General features: G+C 39.4%; 1 protein-coding gene across 1 annotated transcript; it reads left to right on the plus strand.

Moving 5' to 3' along the window:
- Window positions 1-2227: 2227 nt before the first annotated feature.
- LOC113657990 (tumor necrosis factor receptor superfamily member 10C-like) lies at window positions 2228-6408 on the plus strand. Its single transcript, XM_027170131.2, has 4 exons — window positions 2228-2385; window positions 3946-4330; window positions 4728-4838; window positions 5405-6408. Exons 1-4 carry the CDS (start codon window positions 2371-2373, stop codon window positions 5710-5712), a joined length of 819 nt encoding a protein of 272 aa, XP_027025932.1. The 5' UTR covers window positions 2228-2370; the 3' UTR covers window positions 5713-6408.
- The last annotated feature ends 6190 nt before the right edge of the window (window positions 6409-12598 follow it).

The raw sequence follows: 12598 nt of genomic DNA on the forward strand, positions 1-12598 counted from the left end.
GCCATTTTTGCGTTTTTTTACTTGAAATTTTTTTTTGGTGAAAGCCAAAACATGTGGCTATGAGCCTCAGTTGTTATTTGGTCCCTAACATGTTCCAGAAAAATAAGATTAATCAGTTTATCAGGTAAACAACCGAGGCGGAAATGAAAACCTTCCATTCTAGCCTCTGTAACTTTGTGCCAGTAAGGTTCATTAAGTTTCTGAAACTAGAGAATCTCTTCTTTCCAATGAGACCAGGCTCACCCCTGTGTGTCAAAGTATGTGGGAGCTGTACCACTTTTTGTTGGGTAGGTCATGTAGGCAAAAAACCTGCAAAAGGGGGCCGACGCATAAAGGGGTTAGTTTCACTGACAAAGGGCAGGATTTCTATCTAATTACTGATAGATTTCAGCTGTTGTCTTGGCTTTTCATGGTTTTTTGCACAACCCTTCTTTTTGTGTTGAATACTTTATCCCAGTGTCATTCCATTTTATTACATATAACTTAAATTCTGAACTTATTTGTTTTGTTTTCTTTGTATACTTGGGTTGCTACCGACATCTGGTGAAAGTTGTATGTCGACAGCACCTTCAGAAACAGAAAAATGGTGACGTGTTCAATACTTAGTTCTAAAATGTTCTTGTATTATTCCTGCTACATTATTGTCATTAATGTAAAAGTAGGACATGAGAATGACAATGAGCTGAACTTTGACATGAATACATTCATGCGGCCATGTACAGAGTCATGTTCGAGTTTTCCATTATAGGAAAGAGGAAGGAACTGGCAGGTGATAAGACTGGTGTCATAAATTTAATAGCCGAAAGTTGTTTATGTCTGTCTTATGCTAGGATTGACCAGAGATGAGGTAAGTTTAATATTCTAGTGAAGGAATATTAGCATTATTCATGTAGTTAGCATTTTAGTAGTGTGTTTCAACAGCATCAGCTAACCTCATACTAAAAGAAAAAAAAAGTTGACCCTTTATACATCTTCTTGATTTTGAACCTGATTCCAAACAGATGTAATATTTTAATTATTTACGACTGATCGTTTCTGCCTAGAATGTATTTGTATTTTGATCTTTTGCTCCTTGATCAAGAACCTGGTCACTTATTCGTCACATGCTTTATTTCTTGAATAAATAATAAAAGAAATTGCAAATCATGATATTTTTTACACATGATACATGACATATATTGTATTTCACAGTCATAAGTGAAATATCTACTACTGTGAATTTTAAAACTATCCCCTTGTACTAAAACTATCCCTAGTATGTGTCATTTTGAACAATTCCAGGGTGGTATCATGTTTACTTTGCTTTGTGTCTTTTAGGCTTTTCCCGGGGACATGATTTATATTTTCAATTCTCTCGAGTTGAATGTCTTTTTTCTTTAACAGAACAAATGTGTTATTGTAGTATTTGGTGAAAGCAGTTGTAATGACAGCTCAGTAATCTGAGAAGGTTTCGAGTGGCCTTTGTGTTGTACATGTACATCGGCTTATGTAGGATGTTGTAGCCTTGTGGTTAAGGCGCTGCACTACTACTTGGGAAGGTTGTGAGTTTGATTCCCATGTCCACAAATCCTCAACAAGGACCTTAACCCTCAATTACTTAGCTGTATAAAATGTAAGACACTCTGGATCAGGGTGTCTTCTAAGATGCTGGAAATACTTATATGGTATATTTAGAAGTATTGAACATATTAGCTAATAGAATCCAAATTTTATCAGTCCCATTCCTGGTTTATATAAATACACCACCATGTACTGGGCAGTGGTGAGTCAGTGGTTAAGGCTCTGGGTCACTGAACAGAAAGCCATTGAGCCCTTGAGCCGACCGGTCCATGAGTGCTGTATCATATCTAATCCAGACTGGATCTAAGGCTATGTCAAAAGAAGACTTTTGCTCTGGTATAATGTTTAAGACAAATAAAGGTTTTCTGTTCAAAAATACACCAGTCCATGTGGACATAAATTAAATAGAGAATTTTTTTTTTATTATTATGGATGGTAAGACCCTGTTCTGAAACAAACAAACAAACAAACAAACAAAATAATACTGTCCCTGAAAATCAGGGACACGCTTTTGTGTGTGTGTGTGTGTGTGTGTGTGTGTGTGTGTGTGTGTGTGTGTGTGTGTGTGTGTGTGTGTGTGTGTGTGTGTGTGTGCGCGTGCGGTAAGTATTATTTAATCTTACGTGTTTCACCTACGTTTCCGACGTGTGTATATGAGTTCCGTTGTATATGTTTTGTGAAGGTTTTTTTTCTCTCTTGTTTTCCTGGAAAGGTCCGTGGTGACGCATTCAGAGCGTATTATAAAGAGGCAGGAGATCCTCCGCCTTGACAACAGCTTTGGGGAGAGACACGCGCACACTGCACGCAACTATGGAAACCGTAGAGGTAAGTGACGTCTCTTCACGTAGCGTACGTAGCGCTCGTGCTTGTCTGTCTGCGTGCTCCGAGGCACGGCGCGAGCGCTTCTATTCTGTTTATTATTATTATTATTATTATTATTATTATTATTATTATTATTATTATTATTATTGGTGGTGGTGGTGGTGGTGGTGGTGGTAGTAGTAGTAGTAGTAGTAGTAGTAGTAGTAGTAGTAGTAGTATTTCATTGATTCTCTGTGCTTTAACATGTAATTACCTGTTAAGAGAGAGAAGTAGAACAGAGTTGTGACGGTTTTGCGTGATTATTGGGGTTGTTTTCGCTGTGGAGAAGAGGGAACTGTCAAGGAGAGAGAGAGAGAGAGAGAGAGAGAGAGAGAGAGAGAGAGAGAGAGAGAGAGAGAGAGAGAGAGAGAGACAGAGAGAGAGAGGGAGATACAGAGAGACAGAGAGAGAGGGAGATACAGAGATACAGAGAGACAGAGAGAGAGTATATATAGAGAGAAGAGGAGAGAGAGAGAGATAGGAGAGTGAGATATAGTAGATATATAGACGAGATAGAGATTATGAGACAGATATATAGATGAAGATATATAGATTTATAGATATAGATACATAGATATACAGATGATACTATATGAGATATCATATATGTAGACTAGTCTATAGAGAGTACTAGATAGAGAGGAGTATGAGTATGATTATCTCTGCTATCTATCTATCTCTCTATTATATCTACCTACTCTCAGTTTCTCTCGCTCTATCTCTCTCTCACTCTCTCTCTGCTTCTCTCCCTTTTTCTCTCTCTGTCTCACTCTTCTTCCTCTCTCTGTATCTCTCTCTTCTTCTATCTCTCTCTCTTCTATTCTCTCTCTCTCCCTCTCTCTCTCTCCTCTTTCTCTCTCTGTTTCCTTTCTCTCTCTCTCTCTCTCTCTCGCTCTTCTCTCTCTCTTGTCTCTCTCCGCTCCTTTCTCTCATACTCCTCTTTCTCTCTGCTCTTTTCCCTTGCTCTTGACTCTCTCTTGCCAATCTTTTCTCTCTCCGCCATGTCTTCTCGAGTTCGGCTCTTCTCTCTCTCTCTCGTCGTCTCTCTCTCTATCTCTCTCTCTCTCTCTCTCTCTCTCTCTCTCTCTCCGCCCTTGGTATAATGTGAGGGATGTTGTCTTACTTTTTCACCTTTACCTGAAGAGGTATTCAGACTTTAAGAACATTTTAAAGCTCCTGCTTTCACACCTGAACATGCTGCCACATCACTGACAAGGCTGTGAGTTTGTGCTGCTTTGGGTCTTTGTTATTCTTTCATTATTCTTCAGTGACTTATAAAGTCTTACTCTGACAACTAGAAATGGTTCAGGACATCAGTTTCATCACATATGTAGCTGAGGGAAAAACAATAAAACAAAAAAAAACCACAATAATACCTTTTGGTTACTGAGGATAATATTTTTGTTAGGATTATTACAGTAATCATTATAGCAGTGAAAGATCCTTATATTATTGTGTGTGTGTGTGTGTGTGTGTGTGTGTGTGTGTGTGTGTGTGTGTGTGTGTGTGTGTGTGTTTCTGCAGATTATCCTCACAATGTTGGTGATATACAGCAGCACAGTGTCATTTGTGCTCTCTCAAAACGAGACCACGTATTTGCGAGAGATTTCCCCTGGAAAGACAGTTTTGTGTAAACGCTGCCCTCCAGGATACCGTCTACAGGAGCACTGCACGGAGAAGACGCAAACCGTGTGCAAGCCGTGTACTGTAGGATATTACACAGAGGTCTGGAACTACATCTATGAGTGTCTACCTTGCTCATGGTGCCGGTCAAGTCAGTTCGAGGTACAGAAGTGCACGAGTACGACTAACCGCAAGTGTGGGTGCAAGGAAGGCTTTTATCTCTACACCTCGGACATCTGCCGGCAACATACTGTGTGTCCAAAAGGACACGCTGTCATACAAAAAGGTAATAGTGTTCAAAAGCTAATTAGAATATTTTCTATTTTCTGAAATTTACCAGTGTTTAATTATCACTTAGAGTATCTAATGATCCTGCTACTCTTGTTAAACATTTACACTCATTACAAACAGGACAAATCTGTATTCTTTTCTTTCTCACATAGCTGGCATCTTCACACACACACACACCTCTTTTTGTACGTTTTCTAATTCTGTTTCTATTCAAGAGATGCAACTCTAAAACTTTAGTTACTGCAAGCACATTCACAGGCTGCAGCTCATTGTGAGAAAAAATAATCATAAATCTTGAAAGAAAGAAAGACAGAAAGAAAGAAAGAAAGAAAGAAAGAAAGAAAGACATTGTACAATTTTTAAGATTTATTTTCTTTTTTATTATTCCACAGGCACTCCATTCAAAGATACAGTGTGTGAGCTTTGCAATTCAGATGAGAGGCTTCTGCATCGTGGCATTAATCAAAACGTGTGTGTTAGCTGCAGCAATATTGCAAACGAAGGTAAGCTTTATGCAAGTCCTAAAATTAGAATCAGTTTGGGAGTGGTACAAAGTAACCTGAGTAACAATAGTAAACACACAACCATGTGCTTATTGTGGACACATGAGTGGGAGTTAAGGTGAAGGGAAGAGAAGATTAAAGGTTTTTGGTTTTTGCTTAGAGTTCATAGCTGGAATGAACGTCATAGGTACACGGGTGGTGATCGTCTCCTCCCAGAAACCTCCAATGATTAGACAGCATAATGAGAAGAGATCAGAATGAGTGCATGAATCTAATCAACTTTCTATCACTCGGATTCGAGAATTTTAATAACGCTGAGGTATAACAAGTCAATTCATGTAACTCAAATTCATGCAAATCTTTATAACATTGCCTAGAAGAGTTTGGCTACCATTAAACCATTTCCACTAGGCTTTGGGATCCTAATAAATTATTAGCTCCAAAATGGCCCTGATGTTAAATTATTCATTCTTGTGCACCGATCTCCCTTTAATAATAAATTATGCAAGGCAACTGGATGCAAATGCTATGTATAGCTGATGTTTTTGTCCTGTTTCTCTTGTCAGGTTGGGTTAAATTCATCATCCAGCCCTTTATAGAAATCTTCAAGAATCACAGTACAAGAAAGTTACAGCGCTTCATTGGAAACTTAACAAATTCATTGGATGAATGTTCATCCAATGAGGATTCCTGTTTCCAGAAGCTGGAGCAGTGGTTTAGTAAAGCTACAGAGGAGGAGGTCATCAACCTTCCCAAACTGATGCAGCAGTTCAATATAAAGAGTCTTAACCTGACCACTAAAATCGAGAAGAGACTTAAGATGATCCTAGATGAAGTCAATATGTGCAGAAACAAGTTGCCCGTTCACAAGTGATTCCTCTGTTCTGTTTTTTTTTTAAGTTCACATTTTATTTCATTGCACTTCATTCATTCATTTTCTACCGCTTATCCGAACTTCTCGGGTCACGGGGAGCCTGTGCTTCTCAGGCATCATTGGGCATCAAGGCAGGATACACCCTGGACGGAGTGCCAACCCATCACAGGGCGCGCACACACACACACTCTTTCTTTTATTTATGAATAAATTTGTCAAAACTTGAAGTGAAACCCACTGCAAGATTAATGCATGAGATGTTAACAGTCTTATAAAAGAAAAATCAGAAATCGAAAAATGACACTGAAAATGTTTTTTAATGTGCTTTTTATTCTGTGTTTTAGGACTATGTTTAATATTTATGTCTTTTTTATTTTTGGTTTGGTTGTAAAATGTCTGTACATTAAAAACATTTTTAGGTGCCCTTAAGGTAGTGCCTCACTTAGTAAGTAGCTAATAAGTAAGTAGCTAATATGATTAGTGCTTTGTACTGTATCACTAATGTATTATTTTTTTCAACAATACCATGAATAATACATTGCCAGACTGCCTCATGCAACATTATTACCTCTTCGTGTTTTTTTTTCTTTTTTGTATTTTTTAAAATTGTTTTTGACTTCAAAAATGAAACATTTTCTATGTCCACTATGGTGTCATGAAATCTGCAGAGAAATAAAATGCATATATACAAAACTAGCTACTAGGAAGAAGCGTTATTGTTAGCAGCTATTGACTGAAATTCAGTCTGATCCATGTCTTATGGTTAATAATAATAAAAAAATAAATAAATGTTTAACGGAAAATCCTGCAGCATAGAGTAATTAATCAATTGAGAAAATAATAAAATTTAAATGAATTCATTTGAATTTGTCGTATAAGGAAATATAGTTAAGCTAGACATAGTAAACATATAAAAGGAACAGAGGTGGGAAGTAACGGAGTAAAAATACTTCGTTACTAAGTACTGATCAGTACTTTACTCCACTATTTATTTTTCGGACAACTTTTTACTTTTACTCATTACATTTTTACACAAATATCTGTACTTTTTACTTCTTACATTTTCAAAACGGACTCGTTACTTTTAGTATTATTCCTTCTCATTGAGCGTTGTTTCCAGCCTATCATCCTATCATTGTGCGGATTTTTCACCATGTGACTGGTGTACTGTATTATTTACTGGCTATCAGACATAGACTAAGGATAGCGGAGCCAGCAATGAGCAGCACGCCTACAAAAGGAATGGCTAATGTTCATTCAGAGGGAGTCACCGATGTTAAAATAACTAACAACGAGGACATTCCTGAACACACATGGCCATATATATGGGACATGTTTGAAATAATCGGCATCAAAAATGATTCCTGGCGAATGCGTTGTGAATTGTGTCAACCAGGGGCGGTTCTAGATGTAGTGGATAAAGCATTGGGTGGGATGTTCCGTACCATTCTTGGTCTTCGATATGGCGAAGAAATTTGTCAACTTGTGGTTCCAGAACCTTTGCGTTGCAAGGTGTACGAGAGTCAGCATGATCATGGTGGTCATTTCGGAGAAAGAAGCACACTGGAGCGCATGAGGCGGGGCTATTACTCCCCGACAATAAGTAAAGATGTTCAACGTTGGATTCAGGAATGCAAGAGATGTGCTTTCACAAAGGACGTCTTTCCTAAAATAAGAGCTCCAATGACGTGTACTAATGTCTCTGCACCGCTGGAAGTCCTTGCTATGGATTACACAGTCTTGGAGGCATCTGTGGGGGGATATGAGAATGTTCTCCTCTTAAATGACATGTTCACCCGTTTCACTGTGGCAGTGCCAACCAGAAATCAGACCGCCCACACAACTGCAACAGCCCTTGTGCAGCATTGGTTTATTCATTATGGCTGTCCGTCACGACTACATTCCGACCAAGGTCGATGTTTCGAATCTAATGTCATCAAGAAGCTGTGTAAAGTCTATGTGATCGGAAAGAGTCGCACAACTCCGTATCACCCGCATGGTAACTCCCAGTGCGAAAGATTTAATAGAACCATGCATAACATGCTGAGAAGGTTACCCCCAGACAGGAAAAGGAACTGGAAACAGTATCTGCCTGAGTTGGTTATGGCATACAATAGCCGAGTCCACACTTCAACTGGCTATTCGCCATTCTACTTAATGTTCGGTAGGGATGCCCGAATGCCAATGGATATCCTTAATGGAAGAGACGTGGAGGTCAATGAAGTTGACAATCTTGATGACTGGGTGAAAAATCATCATGACCGATTAAAGATCGCTGTTGAAGTAGCTAACTCTGCAGCACGAGCAGCTTCAAGACGAAGGAAAAGAGCCTATGATCGCAGATCCCATGGCGCACTTGTGAGACCTGGTGACCATGTTCTGTTACGAAATCATTCACATAGGGGAAGGAATAAGATACAAGATCACTGGGAACCCTTGCCTTTCATTGTGGTGAAACAGAATCACGCAGACACTCCAGTTTACACAATTCGCCAGAGAAAAAATAAGGTGGTACACAGAGATCAACTTAGACATTGCACTTTTCAGACATCCCAATCATCTTATACATCAGGACATGGATCTAGAGCCCCCACAGATCAGGCACACACTGATTCAGAAGATCACAATGTTCTCGCAGTCCCTGTTGTTACATTTACACCAGCTACACTTCCAGACACACAAGGTAGAAGGGTAAGTGGGGATGAATCAGGTACCGGTATAGGAGAACATGATAATGAATTATCAGCTGTAGATTCAATTGACCAGTCTGGAGTTGAGTATGTAAATTTAGGTGGTTCTGATGCTGAGAGTGAAAATGAAAGTATCTCCGAACCTTACTTTACCTGTTAGGTACAGAACTGATTATGCCTTGAAATAAGCTCATGCAAACCTTGAAACCTTAAAGTTTTGAAAGTCATTATTCATGTGTATCTTTATTTTACTGATTGAAAACCTTTCATTGTTGTACTGATGTTCACGCTGACAGTGTTTACCTGCTATTCTCTGTTCTTTATTTTTCAGGACTGAGATGCTGAAGGGAGGTCCGTTGGTATGGCAGGGTTTAGCAGGTGGATATACAGAATCAATTATTTTTACTTTTATTTTGATATGGGCGCCGCCATTTTGTTTTCCCTCCGACAGGTGCGAAAAAAATGTATGTAGAAGAAGGAAAAGGGGAGAAGAACAGTGGTGAGTTTATGGAGAACGTGCAGTTTATTTTGAACTTCTTAATCAGCATAGGAAATTACCTTTAGACTACTGACATGCATCAAAGCTACCTGACTTGCTTTTAAGTCTCTGTTCGTCTTAACGAGCCTGTTATTATTAGCAACGTAGCAAGTTTTTCGTTGTGCTCATGAATGAGGCTGGACAACAGGCCTGTTAAGGTCATTCGAGTTATTCGGTGCAGAAGTGGAATACCCCGTGTTTTTGGGTCCTTTTTGTGATTTTCATCCGGATTTTTGTTAGTTCAAATGAACTCAAAGCGTAGTGGATGTTGTTGTGGATACTATTGGCTGATTCGTTGGATGGCATCGTGTGTTCATTGTTTCCTCTAATTGATCACCGTTGGATAGGATTGTGGCCTCGTCGGGTCGTACTGTGTCTTTCAGGATCACGAGGGCAATCGTTGGGGATCAAAGAGTTAAGGGAACAATACCCTGCCTACCCCGACACCTTTCAGCACTCTGTCCAGGACCCAAGGGTGGTGATGTACAATAATTTGTTCATTTTTCCTTGGAGGTTGATAAGCCAGTTACCTTTACTTTTCAACAAGTATCAAAACAGAACTTTAAAGAAACTGTTGTTCATAAAACTGACACGTGAGTTTCCCACAAAAAGACTCGTATATATTTTTGTTGCCAGTCTATGGACATTTTGAATCGTGAATGGACTGAGTATAATTTTCCCTATATTTTTTAAACAAACTCTCAGTTGTGGCCTAATAGTTAGAGAGTCTGACTTGTAACCCGAAGGTTGTGGGTTCGAGTCTCGGGCCGGCCACGACTGAGGTGCCCTTGAGCAAGGCTCCCTGGGCGCCGCAGCATAAACGGCTGCCCACTGCTTCGGGTGTGTGTTCACGGTGTGTGTGTGTGTTCACTGCTGTGTGTGTGCACTTTGGATGGGTTAAATGCAGAGAACGAATCCTGAATCCTGGGGCACCGTACTTAGCCGTATGTCACTTCACTATATAACCACTCGTTATACTGAGACCTAAAGCATTGGGTTGGAGGACTAGGATCCTGTTGCCCACTCAGTCTTCCTTAGTCAAAGGTTTGTTATCTGCCCCACAAGGAGGTGGCATATTCCCCTCCGCCACATAGACCTTTTTTAGGGTGGCTGAGATTACAGACAGGGGGCTGAAGCCACCCTAAAAAAGGGCTAGAACCGCCCCCTTTTGACGCCGAGTATTTCAAACATCTCCCTCATATATGGCCATGTGTGTTCAGGAATGTCCTCGTTGTTAGTTATTTTAACATCGGTGACTCCCTCTGAATTAACATTAGCCATTCCTTTTGTAGGCGCTGCTCATTGTTAGCTCCGCTATCCTTAGTCTATGTATGATAGCCAGTAAATAATACAGTACACCAGTCACATGGGGAAAAAGCCGCACAATGATAGGATGATAACCTGGAAAAAATTAAGTATAATTTTTACTTTTATAAATAAATAATAAAAATTATGTTAAAATGCAGGACATGTCGTCGATGGGAAAGAAAATGATCAGTTTGATGATAAAAAGCGATTTTTTTTTTAACTTTGCTTTTACACGCGTGTTGTAGTCTTTCAAAAGTGCGTCTTCAGCTGTCTGCTTTATTAGAACGGAAAAGCACAGGTACGTGCGGCGTGCACGCACAGTCAGAGCTGGAGGCGTTTATCTATAACGTTAATCGGCGGAAAAACTCAAAGACGGCAAACAAAAGCAGTGAAATTTCACTATTCTTATTACCAGAGTTGTCATATAATATATAATATAAAACTCTTCTTGTTTTAAATTCTCACTGAGGGCTAAACCCCCTAAAGATGAAATCCTAGAACCGCCCCTGGTATCAACGTGCTTAATTTAATTAACATTAATTTTGTCATTTGTAAAACATCACAATAATTGAGTTGTTTTCAAGGACAGAGCTGGAATCTCCCTACAGTTTGGGATATGGCCTTGGTGATACACTTGGTATACATTATATTTCCAAAAGTATTGGGTCACCTGACCTTTCCTGCTATATGTGGTTGTTTTCTGATCTCATCCCTACTGAACACCTTTGGGATGAATGTGAATGCTGACACCACCCTACCTCACCTACATCAGTGCCTGCCTTTCGTAACAATCTTGTGGCTGATAAACACAAATATCCATCAGCACACTCCAAAATTATATATATATATATATATATATACACACACATTATATATAAACATAACTTCCAGTTACCAGCATGACACTAAACAGGTAGTAGGTAGTATCGGCAACTTTTTACTTCAGTACATGTCAGAGTCCATACTTCTTTACTTTAACTTGAGTAAAAGAGTGTAGTCACTACTTCTACTTTTACTGTAGTCTTTTAAAAAATGAGTATCTGTACTTCTACTTGAGTAAAGGATGTGTGTAGTTTTGCCACCTCTGAAAAGGACTGAACAAAGCCAACGGGGGGTGGGGTGGGGGGTGGAGATTGAGACACGGGTTATTAGTTTGATTTGGAATTCACAGTGTTCAGGAAAGTAAAGTTCAGAAAAATGATGCATCATCATTGGCAGGTGGTTCAAGTACAGGTATAGATAGGTGGTAGTGGGAGTTTCTGAGGGAATTGGATGATACTGTAGGACAGGGGTGGGCAATTAATTTTTATAAGGGGTGTTGGAGGGTCGAAAAAACAATAACTTGAACTTTTCACTCACTCATTTTCTACCGCTTATCCAAACTTCTCGGGTCACGGGGAGAACATGCAAACTCCACACACACAAGGTGGAGGCAGGAATCGAACCCCCAACCCTGGAGGTGTGAGGCAAATGTGCTAACCACTAAGCCACCGTGCCCCCTATAACTTGAACTTATTTCTGCTAAATATTAGTTTTATCCTATTGTAAAAAGAACTAAATTAAATATTTCTAGCTGTTTCTGGTAATCAGAAGAATGAAGATATTCTGTTAATATTTATTTTAATATATGTAACTATGGTATATAAAACAGAAAAATACAACAAAAACAATAATCACATCAGTGTTTCATCTTACTTGTTAAGTGGGAAAAATCCAGTCTGTCCTGGACTTTAACAAGTGCATTGAAATCTGGCTGAATCTGAGGTGGATATGTGGACAGCTGAGAGGTGATCGTCACTGATGGAGGATCTGTATCTGGATTTGTTTAACAACTTTAACACTGAAAATGTCTGTTCACATAAGTACAGTAGGTAGGTCCAAATAGGACAAGAATCTTTTGAGAATGTGTGGAAACTACTCCTCTCCGATGGATGAGTAAAACTCAAGCAGTGAGACAGATTTAAAGTCTTCTGCCAGAAGTTTGTTCCATCTGACCATCACTGGGTGCAATATCAATGCCGCAAGTGAGGGGAGAAGAAACCATGTACATTTCAATGTATGAGTACCTGTGGAGGTGATCAGTTGATGGTGTGGCTTCCTTCAGTTTTGGCAAGTGGGTGAGGATGTTGTCTTCTATTTGACTTGAGAGAAGCTGCAGATTTCTCATCCAAAGCCAAGGAATAGTCAAAATTGACTGCTTTGTTCTTCAGGTGAAGTGCCAGATTTCCTGCAATGTCTTCAACCTTCCTAATAACAGATTTTGTGGGATATGACATAACTTGTTTTGAAAGCTGCATGTCTGGATGTGCAACGTTTAATAAAAAAAATCCTTGTTGATTTTGTAGCTTAG

Source organism: Tachysurus fulvidraco, chromosome 10, assembly GCF_022655615.1.
Source record: "Tachysurus fulvidraco isolate hzauxx_2018 chromosome 10, HZAU_PFXX_2.0, whole genome shotgun sequence".
In the NCBI taxonomy this organism is placed as follows: Eukaryota; Metazoa; Chordata; class Actinopteri; order Siluriformes; family Bagridae; genus Tachysurus; species Tachysurus fulvidraco.

Bases quoted from the DNA above. Each gene is read 5' to 3' on its own strand.
- LOC113657990 (XM_027170131.2), top strand. The intron at 4,331-4,727 runs GTAATAGTGTTC...ATTATTCCACAG, and splicing joins ACACGCTGTCATACAAAAAG to GCACTCCATTCAAAGATACA. The intron at 4,839-5,404 runs GTAAGCTTTATG...TTCTCTTGTCAG, and splicing joins CAGCAATATTGCAAACGAAG to GTTGGGTTAAATTCATCATC.